Source organism: Toxotes jaculatrix, chromosome 15 (assembly GCF_017976425.1).
Source record: "Toxotes jaculatrix isolate fToxJac2 chromosome 15, fToxJac2.pri, whole genome shotgun sequence".
Classification (NCBI taxonomy): Eukaryota; Metazoa; Chordata; class Actinopteri; family Toxotidae; genus Toxotes; species Toxotes jaculatrix.
The window spans coordinates 13,398,937-13,417,677 of record NC_054408.1 but is presented as its reverse complement, the minus strand read 5'-3'; the positions used below and the strand labels follow the sequence as shown (position 1 = coordinate 13,417,677).

The following is an 18,741-nucleotide window of genomic DNA, read 5'->3' as shown; positions in this document are numbered from 1 at the left end:
AGCAGGATAGTAAATGAAAAGCCTTGAGGCTACAACAACTACATTGTTTATTCACACAGTAAGCAAGCAGTAGTTGCCACTAGTATCATCAGGACCAAGGGTAAAATGTTTTGCTGTTTTTTAAATAAACTGTTGCACCCTGTGCAACCTTATTTATTTAATTTGATTTTGGATTTGATTATTTTTGATATTTTCCTTTCACTTTGCTTTACTGTTGCCACAGAGATACGGGTACTTTCTGTATCATGAGTCTTTGACATGCAAATGGACACATTGGTATGGGTTTAATAATGGATAAATGGTCTTTCCAGCAAAAATCTGCCTGTTTTTATCCAGGTTTTCTGCAGTCCTGCTCTAAGACTAAGCCAAGTTTCCCATGTATATCATGTTTTAGAAATCTGGCTACTGCCGAAAGATATAATCACATTTGTCAAATACATGTAAACGCAGCCACTCTTCCCACTGGGGGACCGGCAGCCATCCACCACCTACTACATATCCTATAAAGAAAACTTGTAACGCCTTTTTCACACCTTTTTCAAAGCCAGAGAATGACAAATGAAACTGCTTTCACTGGACATTTGCGTGTGAATGGAAATTAGCTTTAACATTGAGGTTGCACTGCTTGGCTCAATAGCTCAGCAGGACAACACCAGAGGTGACAGCACACTTAAGGATTCTGATGGGAGTCATTACATTTCATGACACCTCCAGAGTTGACCACCCCCTTCCATTCTGTAAGCATATAGGGTCTGCTCATCCTGCTGGACCTCTGGCAAAAGTCTCAAAAGATGCAGCCTCCCACCCAGCCAGTCTCTCACTAGCCAAAGGGGTTGATGGAGGTGTCCTGTCAGGGTCAGACCTGTTGTTTATCAGCATCTGCAGTTTTACAATCACTTTACAAAGCCTCTACCCAGCCAGCCGGTCGGCATGCAACATGCATGGCACATCATCATTATGGTATCCATTCTTCTGATTCATCTGCCATGGTTCAGTGGAGCACAACTCGCCCAACTTCCTCTTTTTAATTGCCTGCTTGCTCATTAAAATTCTGAGAGCTGTGCTTCATAAAGCTCATTGAGTGTCACCTTAGATGGAAAAAATAGCAGCAGTAGCAGCATTTGGTGTTTGGTAGCTTTGACCAGCAAATGAAGAAAAGAGCAGGAAACTCTGAGGTCTCCTGCTTGACCTACGCTGTCAGGGACTATTTCCATCGTTACTATTGTGGCTATTAAGATGTTTATGTGTGATGGCTCCCATGTCTGCTTTGCACTTAGCTATAATCATTTGCTGCAGGATTAATAGAATTTGTCCTTTTTACAAAAAAAAAAGCGCTCAGATCTTCTTTCAATTACACTTTAGTTCTGGTAAGCGTTCAATGTATTTTTACTGTTTAAATTATAAAATAATTAGTGTTCATTTTGTTTCAATTTAAGTTATAGTTTAAGTGGAATTTTTGTCAGTGTTCAAAGATAAGAAGCAGTGGGATCTTGTGAAGCTCTGAGTTAAAAGAGGCTAACAAGAAGAACTGGATTAAACAGAATGCGTCTGGGACGCCATTCAGAGTAGTACTTGGAGGAAAAGCCTTCAATCATGCAACAAACTGAAGAGCAAGAAAATAAGCGCAGAAAATGTGCTGGACTTATACATCTGCATGAAGGAGTTATGATATAATACCTACAGTGATTTTATAGCATGTTTCAAAGCAATTGTGAGGTCCCAGACATTTTCCAAATGAGATCAAGAGCACAGTAGGATATGTAAAAGCTGCTGCCTTTACAGATTTGTGCATGGTCTGAGGCCTTCTTGAGATGAGCTTGCCATTAAGTCTGATCCTTGATCAGCTAATCCAGGAATGTCCATTGTCAGTCAGTATACACTAGATCCTTTCAGTTGTCCCCACTGTTATGGCTGAGTAATAGTCACAAACTATGATTGCTCTCTGACTGGAACATTAGTCTCCCACCGAGTATGAGTCTGACACTGTGAGCATGAGAGTATGAGTATGAGACTGAGTATCTCTCTCATATTCTTTTTGCGCTGGAATGTACACTGGCATGCATGTCAAGATTATGCTAGGATGTCACGATACTGAGAATGTGTGGATGTACTGTATGTTTACTTCTGATTTGCTCTCTGCGCTTGCCCCACTTGTGTGTTCACTATCAGCTCCCATCAGATTGTATTCCATCCCCTGGCTTTTTGCTCATTTCAACTTAGCATGTTTATTAAAGCTGCAGGTGGAAAAACAGCTTTTAGTTCCACATTTACAGCTTTTTGGTTAGTGGTGGTGGGTCCTCAGACAAAACACTATCTGTCACCAAAGGCATCTTTAGGTCTTCATAAACACAGATGACAGAAATGGACTTCCCATCTGAGTTGTAAACATTAAATCTCCTCTTAGGCGGTATACCCTGAACCTCTGGCTGTTTTATCTCAAACATTGTGATTACCATCTCTGACCCTGTTGTGAAAGGCCCAAGGAAAGAGCATATGAGGCTCCAAGGTGTCTCTTCCAGATGATTTCACTCATGTCATTCACTGTGGTGTTTCTGGTTTGTAGTGCATGTATTCACTTTTTCATCTCCTGTTTCCCCCCACACAGTTCGTCTGAGAAGTCCCTGCCGTGGAGAGCTGCAGGTATGTTAACTCATACACCAGAATGATTGGATAACTATCCCTCTTCATAAATGCTTTGTTCTTTTTCATTTTTACCATGTATAAATGCATCCAGATCATATTTGGTGTCATCTGCAGTCACTTAATGGTTGAAGTATTCAGGCAAACATACCACTCACCTCACCCTGTACCTAGACTTGAAATAACATGAGTTATGTATGCTATAGTATGTCTCAAAACAATTAACATGGAACTACAAATTACTGTTTATTCCACTGGTTTTACTGGAACATCACAGGCCACAAGGCCACCTAATTTCTCCATGATACTTGTTGCTGTGGATACCTTTTAACAGTAAAATACATAGATGTATTCAGGATAGCTCTCTACAGGTTTGAAGCAACCTGAGGCTCTTTATCCTTTTGTATGAATCTAGTTTACATTCACAAAGTATTCATGAGTTTGCTGCTTTCTGTTTTCTGTTTGACCCTGGTTAGTCCCTTTTGGACCTATTAAGACCTCTAGGCAGCGGTCAGTAACCACTGCCTGACATAAGTACCCATCTGCTTACATATCCCTGGTTTACTTCATAAGACGTGCATTGATTTTTAGTGGACTAGACAATCCTGCTCAGTACTACAGTGATAAAATACTCACACGTGTAACATCAATAAGGCAAAACTGTTTCGCTAAGTGCTTTTCAATTCTCATTTAATATTTGCTGAGAGGTCTCTCTGTGTGTCTGTCTTTCTGCCCGGGCTTGGTGAAGTGTGTGTTTCTATGTGTATGTGTAGTGCAGTACAGGCATGTTTTACATTTTCGTAATAATTATTGTTAACATGAGCCTTTTCAACCATGCTTACAGTAATGGACAGCCTAAGGCACGGTCTTGTTTTAATATTTATCTAAGCTATTTCTGCCCACTCACACACAACACCATCAGTGACAGGGAGCGGAAGGATTTCTCATAGACCCCTTTGGTTCTCTGTTTGTTTAGCCCACATCCTTGAAGGATCTTCAGGAGGGAACAGATAATGAATTGAATTTACTAATGTATTTCATGGCTTATTAATTACATAGTGGAACTTTGAAAATTTCTGCAATGGCCATTAATCTTTTATTGTCAGTCCCATCAGAAGAGCCTGTGGGGGGTTATAGTTGTACATATGCACTGGGAATATTAATTCTACGCGGTTTTCTCATTTGCTGCCCGCCCCCCATTTCCTTGCCGAATGCATTTCATTAGCATTGGAACAGAGCTGGGGACTAATCACAATCACTGTTTTGCTTTGTATTGATTTCTTATTGTACTGTAGATGATAAATGATAGTCAAATGTGGTAATGTACTTTTTCCAATCTAAATGAATTAAAGTCTAAATGTGTGGCACAGGGTGTAATGGGCCATGTTTTTGTCTGTGAGGCTTATTGGCCTCATGATCCACAGTATGTCTCTGCTGTCTGAGAGTTTGGGATAGAAGTGTTACTGTGGAAACAAGCCTTTTAGCCCCAGGAAAAGTCAATGCAGTCACACCTCATGTCCACTGAGAATAGAGGACAAACCTCCCAAAACGAAAGCTGTCTCTGGCTTTCTGTTCCTATCCCCTGTCTCGTCTGGTTTAGCTGTTTATTCTCTTTCCGAAATGTATTCCGTCAGTATGCTGGCGGCTCAACATGTCAGCATCATGGTCAAAAAGGAACCCATGTCACTTTAATGAAAGCCACAGCGGCCATCTGTCTACTTAGGACCAAGCCACATTTTTTTGTAATACCTGACTTATAAAGATGATATGCAAGACAAGAGTCAATTGACCCCTCAGCATGTGGTAAGAGGAATTTCTTGATTGAATTACAAACTGAATTTATACTTTAGGTTTTGTGGAAATTATGCTTTAAAAAGTTAATACATGATTTGATGATGAGTTTTTTTCCAAGCTATTATAGCAGGAATTCACTGAAAATGAACTACTGGTTTTGGTTCTGCCTGACAGTAAAAATGTAATTTTACCACATTGTGAAGTGAAATACTAATTCTTCTCACACCACAGCTCAATCTGTGATTGATTGGCATTATTTCTCTGTACTCCTTCTTGTTCCCAGCCCCTATATGCCTAGCAAACTTCATGTGCTTATGAATATGTATTTTCAACCTCATCGGTGTCATAATGAGCCTTAGGATCCATATTTATTATTATTAAACTTGACCTAGCGTGGCTGTTCTCCCTTATGTGATGTGACAGTATCACTGTAATTTATTGATATATATGTTCTGAAGACCCAGTTTCTGCATCATTTTCCAACAAATCAATTAAGGTACAAACCTTTAAATCGAGCAAAACACGTACAAAATAAAGTGAGGGAAACAGTAATAAAAGTCAAGATGAGATACAGATGAGCTCCTTGTCTGTATAGGTACTGCAGGGTTGTGTAAATTGGGCAGCAGTATTCTATAGTTTTATATAATACATTATTAATAGACATGAAAATGTATTAGGGGGCCACAGGGTGGGGTTACCAAGCAGTAGAGGTAAACATTCGACTGCAAAATAAGTTTTAAAATTCATCATCAAGGCAACCTGTGTGAGAACTGACAGCTCTCTTCTTCTTTAGTGTCTTGGAAAAAAAACACTATCCAGAGTGGTAATGTCATGTGTGAAAACAGTCACCATGGAGTTGTTACATAATAGGAAATTAAATGTGATTGCCCCCAAAAAAACAACTCTGCAATACATGGATATATGAGGCCAGTAATGTTTGATCTTCAGTTTTTGAAAAAGGGCTCTGTCTCTCTCTCTCTCTCTCTCTCTCTCTCTCTCTCTCTCTCTCTCTCTCTCTCTCTCTCTCTCTCTCTCTCTCTCCGCTAGCTGTCTCTCCCTCTCTTCCTCTTTCTTCTCTGTTCTGGCTTTTTGGCATCTCATTTATCAAACAGGGTCAAGGCTCAGTATAAAAACCCTGTGGTCTAAAACGACACAGTGTGCCAGGCACAGAGTCACTGCCAGAATGGAGGGAGACAAAAGACTTGTTCAGTTGTGTCATTTCATACATTTAAGAGACATATAAATGGTTTTTGCTTTAATAGAACCATCTTGCTCTTTCACTGTAAATACTTTAACAAGTCCCTTGTATTAGCCACATGAAATTTTAATTATTTCAAATGTGATCTTCCTTGTGAACCTTCCCTCTGTAGGTCTCCCCTTTACCTAGCAGATTAATCTGTTGCCATTTTGCTCCCCAGTTGTAACTAGGGATGGGTATTTTGTTAAATATAAACAGAGAAAGACAAAGAAGGACAGCACACAAGAGACAGTAAGTGGGGGAGCGAGAAAGCAACACTAGAAAATGCAACAGAAACCTAAATTTCTATGGTTGTTATTTTAAACATGGTTATGAATTAAATGAAAAATAGCAGCATTAGTGAAATGCAATCAACAAGGTGTCCTGCAGATCCTTGATACAGACTGCACTGGTTCAAGTCGAAGCACGGGTGCTGATAAGAAGTGAGGTGCCACCTTCTCACACCAGTCCATGCTGAATGTGTGTTCTGACAGTTTGACCTGCTTGAACCTGGCTTGTGTCAGTCCTGTCTGTTTATGGGGAAACACTCTTAAATGTCCAGAGGTGGGAGTGCATGATGCCAGGTTGTCAAACACTCTAGGCCTATATGTGTCAACAGATTTATTCAGCAGGTCAGCTTGGGCTACAAGGCAGCTTCTTCATGGAATTCAACTCTCATTCACACACCAGCTGACTGAGCAGGATTTGACAGACCCTGGCTGCCAATATTTGCTTCCCTGTTCCCCTCCGCTTGGTGCCTATTGTTCTAGTGATTGCAGAGTAACCCATTGACAGTAGTCACGCTTAACTAGATTGTGATTATGGGGAAACACGGTGCACAGGGACATTAGAAGACTAATTCCAGTTCCTGTTTGCCACACTGGTTGTTGCCATGCATGAAGAGAGGGCGATGTAGGGAAATGTTACAGCAGTTAAACTATTTGGAGCACGGCTGTATACACAGTTGAAGGGACATGCTACCCAATTTTGTTCTCCAAAATTAGTATGGCAGTAAAACTGAATGACTCCAACTGCACACAAGCATGAAACTAATGTTGCAGAAACTATTGGCTGTTATTGTTTCCTTTCAACTCCAAAAATTGTTGACCGCTTTTATGACTATTATAATCTTTCCATCCCAAAGCCAAAACTGTAATTGTTTCAGACTCAAAGCTCTCCCTATCTGTCTGACTCCCCTGCTCTGCTGTGTCTTCCCAGATGCCTCCGCCTCAGGGGACACCAAGTCTCGGGTGACTGACAGCTCCCAGTCGCCCAGCTACCGCATCAGGACTGAGTCAGAGCAGGTGTCTCTGTACTCCCCGGAGCAGTCCTCTCTCCATGAAAGTGAGGGTCTGTTATTGCCTTCTCTCCACCTGCAGTGTTTTTTTTTCTCTAAGTCACATCTTTGTTTTCTTGAGAATTATGCCACTACATTTACATGGCAATTAACTGACTCCAAACAGTTTCTTTACTTGTCTTATGATAATTCATGAGTCTGTTTTTGTCTTGCACTTCTGTCTTTTTCATGTTGAAACTTGATACTTTGTGTGTCACTGGTAACAACTGATGCCCCATCACAGCTGATGAAAAGGCTGAGTGATGTACCATGGTACACTGAATCATAGGGTGGTAGAACAGTTATCCCCCTGCAGTGCTATTTGTCAGTAGTAATGCCATCTAGGTAAAGGTCATGTCCATTATGAAACCATTTATGATGTGTCTGTCTGTCTCCTATACCTCTAACCCCTCACTCTCCCCTCTCTCTCTCTCTCTGTAGTTTCATTTTTGTCTGACATTTCCTGTCACTCTCTCCCAGGGTCTGCAGGGAATTCGCGTAGCTCAACTCAGATGAACTCATACTCGGACAGTGGCTACCAGGATGCCAGCAGCGGCTTTCTCAGCAGCCAGAACCTGGACAAGGCTGAGCTGAGGATGCAGCACTCCTTCCCTGGTGCTGGGACTGGTACACTGATGAGGAATGCCAGAGCTGAGGGCCAGACTTCAGCCCAGGTACAACCAGCAGCTACACATACAACATAATGCTGTTGCCAAGCAAAAAAAATGTATCTTTAAAAAAATGATCCTCTAAATAACACTACCACATAAACTCACTGAACACTTTATTAGGAACACCCGTGCACCTGCGTATTCATGCAATCTTCCAATCAGTGAATTATGAGGCAGCAATGTATAAAATCATGCAGATAGAGGTCAGCAGCTTCAGTTGACTCAGATAACCACTCATAAGAACAGTGGTGACCAGAAAAGCATCTCATTAAGTGCAACATGTTGAGCCTTGCAGCAGATGGGTTTCAACAGGAGAAGACCATGTCAGGTTCCACTTCTTTCAGCCAAAAACAAAAATTTGATGCTGCAGTTTGCACAGGCTCTCTAAAACTGGAAAAAACGTAGCCTGCTCTGATGAATCTGGATTTCTGCTGAGGCACGCAGATGGTGGGGTCAGAATTTGGCATCAACAGCATGAGTCCATGTACCCAACCTGCCTTGTGTCAACAGTCCAGGCTGGTGGTGTCATGGTGTGGGGAATGGGTTTTTTGCGCACTTTGGGCCCCTTTGTACCAGTCAATCACCAGTCGAGTATTGATGCTAACCATGTGCATACTTTTATGGGCACAGTTTACCATCTTCTCCTGGCTACTTCCAGCATGATAATGCACCATGTCACTAAACAAAATTCGTCTCAAACTGGTTTCAATGTACTGTGTTTTTTTTTTTAATTAAACATGGCTCACAATGTTCAAGGGCTCATGAAATTTAAATTATTAGTAGCTGTAAGCTTTTAATTAATGACAACAAAAGAGAAACGGCAGAATTGAATTGACATGTTTTCTGTGAAGGTAGCAATGTAAAGCTTAAAGGCACAGAAGGTACACAGTGCATGTAGCACAACATAATCATGCTTCATACAGCGTTGTACACAGAGACCACTGAGAAACCAAATGGCACTGTCGTACGCTATGGAGAGGGGGTGGAAAAGACGAAATAAATATGGCCTAAATTCATTCCCTGTAATGAACTGGTTTATTTAATGCTGTGTTATTTAGCATGTCATTATCATTACTCGGGTCAGTTTAAGGCAGAGAGTATAACATGATTGCTAATGATTTTATAGCTCCTTAAGGACTGAATAAACAAATTCATGAAACCAAATTGGGGTTTTTTTCCTCACTTGCAGGTTCCAGCAGTCACGACAGCAGTGCCTGGCCGTGCTATGCGGAGGGTAAGCTCAGTGCCTTCTCGCTCTCACTCGCCAGCCTATGCCAGCAGTATGTCCCCCTCCCGCGGCTCCCTGCGTACCTCAGCTGGCAGTGCCTATGGGTCACCCATTGTAACTGAACCCAAACCCCTCTCCAGCATCTTCTCTACAACCTTGCCCTCTGCCCAGCGCACCAGTACCAGCGGCGGCGGTGGTGGCAGCGCCTCACCCTACTCAACCCAGAAAAACTCCCCTGCTGCACTGCGTCGCATGGGCTCCACGAACTCACGGTCGGGCAGTGCTAGCCGTACCACCTCACCTTATCAGGCATCTGCAGGGTCCTCATCAGGCCGCATGGGCTCACCTCTGACGATGGTGGACAACATTAACCCTCCACTAACTAAGCAGCCTACTCACTCATCATCTCCAGTCAGGCCTAGTATGACCGCCGTGCCCCAGCACTACAGCTCCACTCTGCCACGCTCCATGCTCCACAGCACCGACCCCTATGGACCCCAGAGTTATGACATTTACGAGAGGATGACGCGACCTGACAGCCTCACAGGTACACACACACACACTATTTACAGTGTATCAGCCGCAACCCTAACCCCATAGATATTTATTATTTTAAAATGTCTTTATATTTTTGCTGCATTGTTTTATATAATAATGCTTAAGGGCAGCAGCAATAGTAAAATACCTTCTGTCAAATCAAAGAGGAAAAGAGTACATTGTGTTTTCCTCTTTGTTTTGCCTTGTCGTCACTTTTTTCCCCATTGGCGTTGTGTGTGTGTGTGTGTGTGTGTGTGTGTGTGTAATGTGTGGACCAAGGCCAAACACTCTCATGAGGACTCAGAAGGAACACAGGGTTGTAATGTCATCCATATGATTCCACTATGTTATTTCCAGGGAACACCACAATTTAATAGCCCTCCATTATTAACAGAAGGGCGTTCACTGAGAAAAAATGCTTCAACATAGCATTTATTTTAAATATTGTTTATGCAAGAAATTCATAATTCAGTCCATAAATGTATGAAGCTTTATCTTTCCTTCAGAAAATCTGATAACACATGGAAACATTGATAGAATGAATTTCTTAGCATGTAAAACTTAGCAAAAGAGTCTTGTAGGCTGTCACGTAATTGTAATTTTTTCTGAACTCTCTTGAGTAGAGGATTTGTAGTGTGGGCTGCAAATATTTGGACAGTGATACATTTTTTGCTGGCTCCCTGCTCAGCATACTGAATCTGAGAGGAAACGGTGACTGTGAGGTCAGTGGTTGTGCTGGAGGGTAGCCAAAACATAGCTCCTGCAAGAAGACAAATATTAGCTCAGACAGTTTAAAAGACTGCTAATCATAGTTAGTTTTGCTGTTAAGAATAGACTAGGAAACCAAATCTAATAGTCCTAATACAGAAGCTCCTTTAGATAATTCGTGACACTGTGACACCACTAACACTGACAGTGTCATTTTCAATCAACTCTGAAGCGTTGTTAACAAGTGTACAGTTAGCTTCAAGAGTAACATAATGCCAGGCTGAAAAGCAATGCTTCATCACCCTCTCAGGTTGATAGTTTTTTGTCACACCTCTAACCACACCCAAAAGTTATGTCACAGCTGTACTGACACAGCTCGGAGTACACGTTCCCATCGCTGCAGAGAGGTGAGAACTTTAACCAGTGGAAGTCAGCAAAAGTAAGATGTCCATTTGCTGTTATGTTACTCTTTAAGATTGACTGATAGATGTTAGGTAAATGTGGTGTTTATTCAGAGACTGTTTTAGTTTGCAGGTTAGTTAAATGATTTCGTATTTAGTAATGTCGCAAATGTACATGAGGGTGTGTAGTGTACCTGTGTACAAATACAAAAGATGGTAGAAGAAAACATTTCCTCAACACATAATGGAGTTCCTTCCAAATCCATTATTTTAATGAGTGCATCATCAAGGCCATATTGTGAGCACTCACGAAGGAAAAAACAAGGTGGCTGTATAACTGTGTGTGTGTGTGTGTGTGTGTGTGTGTGTAATTTATTCAGAACAGTTGAGGAGATCAGGAAGATAATCATTGGAGAACCCAATTAGCTTGCGTGTCATGCTTTTAGGAGAAAGAGCCAAAAACAAGCACTGGCTAATGTTTTCTAGCTAAACACCTATCTTCTTCAACTCTGGAGCCAACCAGTTCGTACCCTCAGTTACAGGAAGAGGCCAGCCTGTGCTTATTCATTCTCAGCTCTCATTTTTAAATGATCTCCTGTAGATAAGAATGCAGCTTTGACAGATAATGCAAACCACAGATATTACGTGGCATGAAGATTATAAAAGTCACACCTCTCCTCACATTTCAGTAGTATATGAAAGTTTTTCAGATGGAAAAAGAAATGAAAGTTGTCATTCAAAATTAGTCAAAGCAGGGTTTCACCACAAAGTCAAAGAATTTTTTTGTTTTCCTCCAAAAAGTAAAAGAAGCACAAGGTTAATGGACTGTTTTCTGCTTAAATTCATGCTACCTGGGGATATCCTCAGATGCCCTGGTTGACGATGACGTTCAAGGTGAACATTTGTGGTTGTGCTACATCGTTTTCCCATCATCCTCAGTGTATTGCAGTGTTTGCATGCAGGGGCTGCATGTGCATGTGTGCCTTTTATTTGTTCTCAGTTAAATAATCATCCTCTTACCCTTTTTACCATTCAATGTATATGTGTTTCTTGTTGGGTTATCAGTATTTAAACTCAAATCCAGCACTGTGGTCATACTATGTGCTCCACAAGGCGAGGTTTGGCTATATGGGCAGAAATATTATCACAATATGATTTCTCTTATTACTGTGTTGGCTCCTACATAAGTCAGAAAGTGTGGTATTATTCAAAACAGTAATTTATTTAAGAATCAATGACTTAATGATCTTAAACATCCCAAAAGATAAACAAGTTACAGTGGCTTCAGAGAGTATTCGTACCCCTTTACTTTTTGCACATTTATTGTGTAACAGATTAAATTTTAAACAGATAAAATTTCCATTTTCGCCCATCAGCCTACACTCAATAATCCACTATGACAAAGTGAAAACATGCTTTTAGACATGTTTGCAAAACTTGTCTAAAAGCAAAAATTATTAAAAATCAGAAACTGAAATCTCTCTTTCATAAAGGTATTCAGACCCTTTCCTTTGGCACTCCAAATTGTAGTCAGGTGCACCCTTTTTGCTGAGATTTTCTTTGACGTGTCTAGAACTTGATTGGAATCCACCTGTGCCAACATGAATTGACTGGACATAGTTTAGAAATACACGCACATGTGTATAAGGTCCCACAATTCACACTGTGTCAGGACAAAAACCAAGCCATGAAGTCCAAGTGATAAAACTGTGTTGAAGCATAGGGCAGACCAAGGTTATAAAACCATTTCTAAAGTGATGATGTTCCCAGGAGCACAGTGGCCTCAATGATAGTGAAAAGGAAGAAGTTTGAAACCAGCAGGACTCTTACAAGAGCTGGCCGTCTGATCAAACTTAAGAGCCTTGGCCATGGAGGTAACCAATATCCCGACTGTGACTCTAACAGAGCTTTAGATCTCCTCTGCAGAGATTGAAGAACCTGCCTGAAGGACAACCATCTCAGCAGCACTCCATCAATCCTGCCTTAATGGCAGAGAAGCTAAACAGAAGCCACTTTGAGTAAAGGCGTATGACAGCTCACTTGCAGTTTGCCAAGCAGAATTTAAAAGGACTCTGAAATCATGAGGAAAGGGGTTCTCTGGTCTGAGGAGACAAAATTGAACCACTTGACTAATACCATCCCTACGGTAAAGCACGGTGGCGGCAGCATCATGCTACGAAGGGAGGGGGGGTCCAGAATCGAGGAAAGGGTGAATGCATCCAAATACAGAGAGGTCCCTGAAGAAAACCTACTCCAGAGCACACAAGACCTGAGGCTGAGGTGATGGTTCACCTTTCAGGACACCAGTGACTCGAAGCACACAGCAAAGACAAGGCTGGAGTCTCTAATTGTCCATGGGTGGCCCAGCCAAAGCCCAGACTTAAACCCCATACAACGTCTGTGCAGTTCACAGACGATTCCCATCCAGTCTGACAACAGTCTGGCAATTTTATCCATGAGAAATGAACACAACAAAGTGTGCAAAATGTGAAGGGGTTTGAATACTTTCTGAAGCCAATACATAAGTTGGCCATTGCACATTTGAACATGCATGTGTATTTGCCTTTCTTATAGCTTATAAATAAACCATTTAAGATAAAACATTAAATTGTTCAACCATAAAATATAAATTAGAAAAATATCCCTGCTTTTGTTTTGAGTTACTCTCATGTTCGGTTTCATGCTAGTGCTATTACTAGCACTTCAGTGCTGCAAACTGACTGACTGAATTGACTTTTTATCTGCTCAGTGGGATGGTACCTTTTTATCTTAAGATAGTAGGTTTGTTGTGTTTCCCAGCCTCCACACTACACCGCTTTGCTGAAGCCTGGTTGGATAATTGTTTAGAGCTTCGACTCAAATGCAGAATAGCTACATTTATCAGAAAATACAGTTTATCTGTGTTATTGTGGAATTTTATTTTATTTTATTTTGTGACTTTGAAGAATTTTTAAGATCCTTTTATCGTCTACTTCTGCCACTCACACCTACACACATGCCACTGCTATGACTGATGATGTCTCCAGCAGACACAAATGGGTTTTCGGTCTCTGTCCTCTGAAGAGACTGAGATGCCAGCCTAGTTCGCTTCTCTCCCGTGTCCTCCTCTCCCTCATGTCTTTCTCCCTCTCCCCCCCCCATTCCTGTCTCACTCTATTCCCCCTTCTTACTATCTCTCACATACACTTCACTGGAGCTTTACCTCTAACACAATAATTTATCACACATGTTTGATGAGCCATAGTAGAAGGAAATGGGATGATCACATGATCAGGCTCAATTGCAAGCATTTGGCCAATGCCATCCGACAGCATTGCCTTGATATTGTAGCTTTTGGTAGTTTTCTGTCAGTATCTATCAGAAGATGTTTTGCCTCCTTTCCACACCTCTTTCTTGCTCTGTCACACATTTTGTTGTTTTTTTTCCTTTTGTTTTCTTTTCAGCACACTTCGGTCCCTTTTCTTGTGTTCTCCTTCTACTCTTCCCCATCCCCTCTCTCTTTCTCTTCCCTCCTTTTTTCCTACCACCCACCTGGCTCCCCTCATTCCACTGACATTGGCAGGAAGTCATCCCTTCCCTCTGCCGCTGAAAAATGGAAAATGAAGACAAATTGTCCCTAATAATATGCTCATTATGCTCAATGTCCATTTCAGAACAGAGTGGGACAAAGGAACAGGAAATGGCAAATCTGCATTTTGGGGTTTTCAACCTGACAGCCATGCCAGCACGGTAGTTTTAACTCTATTTTTAACGAGCCTCACTTTTGCGTACCACGATTTTCTGGTTATTATGCCAGTTCTCCTGCTTATTTGGAGAAGGTTTTTGAAAATTATTTTTGTGGGGGAATGCAGTCAGCTGCATCTGTTTAAGTGTTTGTTTCTCCAGAGCAAGCACGCACCAAGCCACTATCGCCCTTCATCTAGCCTCCGCCAAGTATAATCTGTTAAAGCCACGTCGAGAGTACTGAGGGGGAGAATTAAATGACTATAACGCACCAGGAATGTGGGGCATTCATCCTCAATAGACAGCATGTCTGTTATTTCTCCCTGACAATTTGCAGATGCTTTTAGAAGTGACTGCAGCCCTTCTATCAGAGGAGCAGAATAAAGAAGGCAGACGGATTAGTCTCCTCTAAGGTTGTTTGAATGTTGCTACTTTCAGGAGTCAGGCTGCTGAGAGGGAGAGATACAGTATGCATGAAGGCTCCTGTGCCTGGGAGATTTTGTCCCTCTCACTCGGTCACAGCTGTGCCAGAAGCTCCCGTTCATGTGGCCGGGCTTTACAACAGATGAGAAACCTCTGGTGGTCCTAGGCGGCCTCATTAACCCTCTTTTCATTTTCATTCTTTCTTTCCCTCTGTCTCTCATATTCTTTCCGGCTTTCTTCTCGGTTGCTCCCGCCTTTCCTTATGTCTTCCCACTACCTCCTCTCTCTTCATGTCCTCGCCCCCTTCAAACCTTTGAACAGGAGAAGTTGAACTGATTTCCTGCCAAGCTGCTGCTAGTGGCTATTGTGTGCTCTGCCACAGAATGAAAGGCTTCCCGGGCTATTGAGTGTGCCACTACAGCACACAGCAACAGCATTATTCTGTTTTACTTTGTTTTACTCCCTACCATGCACAACAACATGCCTTCCATTTTAGAATACTTGTTTATTTGTTGTCCATAGTGAAGTTCTGTGCCCTTTTGTGCCGTAAGGTTATTTGGGTATTTAACAGAACCCATTAATAAGTCTGATATTTTGAATCTACAGTATTTATTGCAGTTACAATGGTTTATTTAGCAATAAATCAGCAGACAGACGTTCACCCTGGAGTGCTTAAAACCCTCTGAGATGGTATAAAAGCATTGCATTAAGTGGCTTATTGCTTTTATTAAATGGTGTTTAAAAAGAATTTCTTTTGTATGGCTAATTAGTAAAAGTTAAATACTATTTTTTTTACCATGCAGTTCCTGAATTATGGACAAACAACCTTGTAGCAGGTGTGGATTGGAACCAATGTTTAGCCCTGGAATTAAATAATGTAGAGTGGCCCACTCTACGTGGTTTAAGGTAGTGGAGGAGGATTTGGGGTGGTATTGGAAGGGACCAGACATAACCAAACTAGGCAGACTTTCCTAGATAGAAGTATCTCTTAGTTTTAGTTTTTAGTTTTTAGACACCACTTCAACAAACACACTTTCAATTAACAATTGCAACTAGACCCTTCAGTCTTGTTTACTTTCCAAGTATGTCTGCAGTGCTTGCTCTTATTTGTTTAATACAGTACGATAACTTAACAGTCAGTGATAAAATTAAATTTGGAGAAAGCCTTTATTTGAAATATTACATAATCTTGACAATTAATAATCACCTGCACAAAACTGACCTGTTATTATAGAGCACCTACGCACGTTGAGTGGAATACAGCCAAATCTGACCAGGACACCCACTGTTCAGACCTCATCTCTGAACAGAGGAATGCACATTTGCTCCTCTACCAAAGGGCATGTGTGTAGTTGTTTGAGAAGAAAGCTCTACCAACTCAACAAGTCTGCAGTTAACCCTAAGGGATCCAGCTAGATTGGTAGAGGCCCACTGGGGTTTCCCCCAAACCTCCTGATTATGCTCCTAAGGCAACAAACAGGCTGGGGTCACTGTGGCCATACAGATGCAAACCATACACGTATCTTCTGGAGCTGCCCAAATATAGATCCATTTTGGAACAGAGTGAATTCAGTTTTGAATGAAGTATTAGGACATTAAATTTCCATGAAGTGTTCCATTTTATTTGAGGGAAATATAACTAAAGAGGCACTGAAGGAAGATGATTACTTGGTAATCCACCCAGATATGGTCAGCAGTTAGAAATAGTACAGGAAATATTTTTGATAGAGAAAATGACATTGTCTCAGAGTGAATGAAAATGTGTTTAACAGAAAATGGGACAAATGGGTATGGTTTAGAAATAAAGACATTGGCAATATATGATTTTTCTTGACAGTAATGTAAATTAAGAGTTTAATAAGCAAACAGAGCTACAGTACTAGTTCTGAAATGTAACTGCACTCTTTGCAGTTGAATTTTTAATCTTATGTGTTTGTTTTATTTGTGTACGTATAAAGGCAAAGATTAAGAGATTAAAAAAATTTGCACTACCTCTTGGCGAAGCAAAACATTCAGTCCCAGCATAAGAAATTTACTTTTAGTATTCCCTCACAAATATGTGGGTGAGCCATGTCAATCAGCTAGTCTCAGCCTTGTCTCACCTGGACTGCAACCTGCTTTTAATAATCATAAAGCATTAATGTAGTTAATTGATTCTATTGTGCATTCATTATGTAGCTAGAGGTTAGCAGAGCCTTTGACTATCTGCCTGATGCCTTCTCAGAGCCTGGCTTCTTAACGACTGAAGACCTGCTGCTTCAAAGGTCAGCCTCAGTCTGACCCACTCTCTACATCTAAAATCTTCACTTGCCGTGCCCCCAAAGGCCTTCTGCTCCCAAAGGAGGCAAACATGCTTATTTATTAATTTCCTCCATCTCAGACTATGACAGGAATCCCTCATTTAGCTGGTTCTGCATGGCAGCAGCAGTCTGCGCCTGAGCTCATGCAGTTGGTGAGGGACCCAAGTGACGTTTGAAGGCTCGTGAAATGTGCAATGAGCAGTTAGTTGCCAACTGTATACTGGTCCACTGGGATTCACAGTTTACTGAGCTTCACTGATGTGAGGTTTAACACAAACATAGGCACGCAGATCACTTAAAATCTGTGTTTGTTCGACAAAAATGGAGATTAAAGAAATCTGAAATCTCTTTGTATCCATCTTATCCTGTACTTTCCTCTACTTTCAGTTTTTCTTCAGCTTTAAATGAGTGTGTGGTCCATGGCCCATTCATGTCATCTTTAGAACTTTACAGTAACAAGCATGACCATTATTGTACCTTTTAATAAAAATAGTTTTTGGCACATCAACATAACCTATAACTCTAATTTAATCAGGGCAATGATTGGCTTAATCATGCTATAATTGTAGTCCATTTTCAAGCTTTAGCCCTAAGTTAGTTTGATAGGAATTGTGCAACCCATTATCCATCTACTGCACGGCAACATTCAAATTAATGGGGCCATTTTCATTTCTCATCCATGTTTTTTCTTTCTGCTATTTAGTTTTTTCTGTTTTCTACCTATCTGAAATGCCCTATGCACTACAGTTTTTGTCTCTGCTAGCCCTGCCCTTGATCTGGGGAAAGTGTAGACCAATTACCTCTTCATCCTGTCAGCTATCGGCTTTACTAGGAGGGTGTAGCATACAGTACATTCATCCAGTCACACCTAAATGTGCTTTTAGGGGCGCATGACTGAACTGAATGTTGGTAATTTAACCCTGGGTGTCTGCAGTGGTGGATTAGAGTTTGATTTAGGATTAGAATAGACTTGATCTTGTGGGGGTACATTTAAAATGTAGTAATTTTTACTTATAACATCATCATATAACATTTTTCATGACCCCCCCCCCTTTACTCATACCTTTACTCAGAGTACATTTTAACTGACCTATTTTTTTTTATTTTTAACTTATGTACTTTTTTTTCTAATAATTGATTCAAATAAATTAAAACATCTTTTTAGTGGTAATACTCTTCCTTCCTACTGTTTCTATAATGAGCTGTTTTTTTTCTTTTCATTTTTTAAGTTATCAGTGAATTTATGTTTATGTTTATGCTTATAGTTTTGCCAGTTTGTTTTTTTCCACCTTCTCAGCAGAACAAAGTCTTAACAGCAAGTATCTGAATCTGAACAATTTGGACAAGAGGGTGTTGTTTATTTTTTTAAATACTGCTTCGCTATAGGGCAGTGGTAGAACAAACTGAATAAATGAATGGTGATTTCAGAACTTTGAGGTTTGTCATAATAATACCAAAACCTCAAGAAACGTTAATCATTACCGCATTTTAAAATGCATTCCCTTGAAGAAGGAGCACAGGTATGTGCTCTGTTTGCAATGGATTTTTTCTGCATTTTGATTTTGGTTGGGTAAGGTGATATAGGTGATGTCTCACAGCCATGGGTCTTCTTTTTTTTTTCAAATATTCAGAGCAGTAAATATTACTGTGAGCTTATTTTCCTGTTATTGTTTCACATCTGGATTGAATCTGAATCAGACAGGACTTGCTGCTTCTTGCCCCCACAGCCTGTTGTTGTAGTGA

General features: G+C 40.9%; 1 protein-coding gene across 4 annotated transcripts in view; it reads left to right on the top strand.

Moving 5' to 3' along the window:
- The window catches only part of LOC121194254 (plakophilin-4-like), a 75,509-nt gene that overhangs the window by 34,676 nt on the left and 22,092 nt on the right, over positions 1 to 18,741 (top strand). For 3 of the 4 annotated variants that reach the window (XM_041057007.1, XM_041057005.1, XM_041057008.1), the window contains 4 exons: positions 2,606 to 2,640; positions 6,890 to 7,021; positions 7,488 to 7,681; positions 8,868 to 9,453. In XM_041057007.1, the coding sequence (XP_040912941.1) occupies positions 2,606 to 2,640; positions 6,890 to 7,021; positions 7,488 to 7,681; positions 8,868 to 9,453 (947 nt within the window). The remainder of the gene's footprint in view (positions 1 to 2,605; positions 2,641 to 6,889; positions 7,022 to 7,487; positions 7,682 to 8,867; positions 9,454 to 18,741) is intronic. The other variant, XM_041057006.1, reaches the window with a different exon arrangement.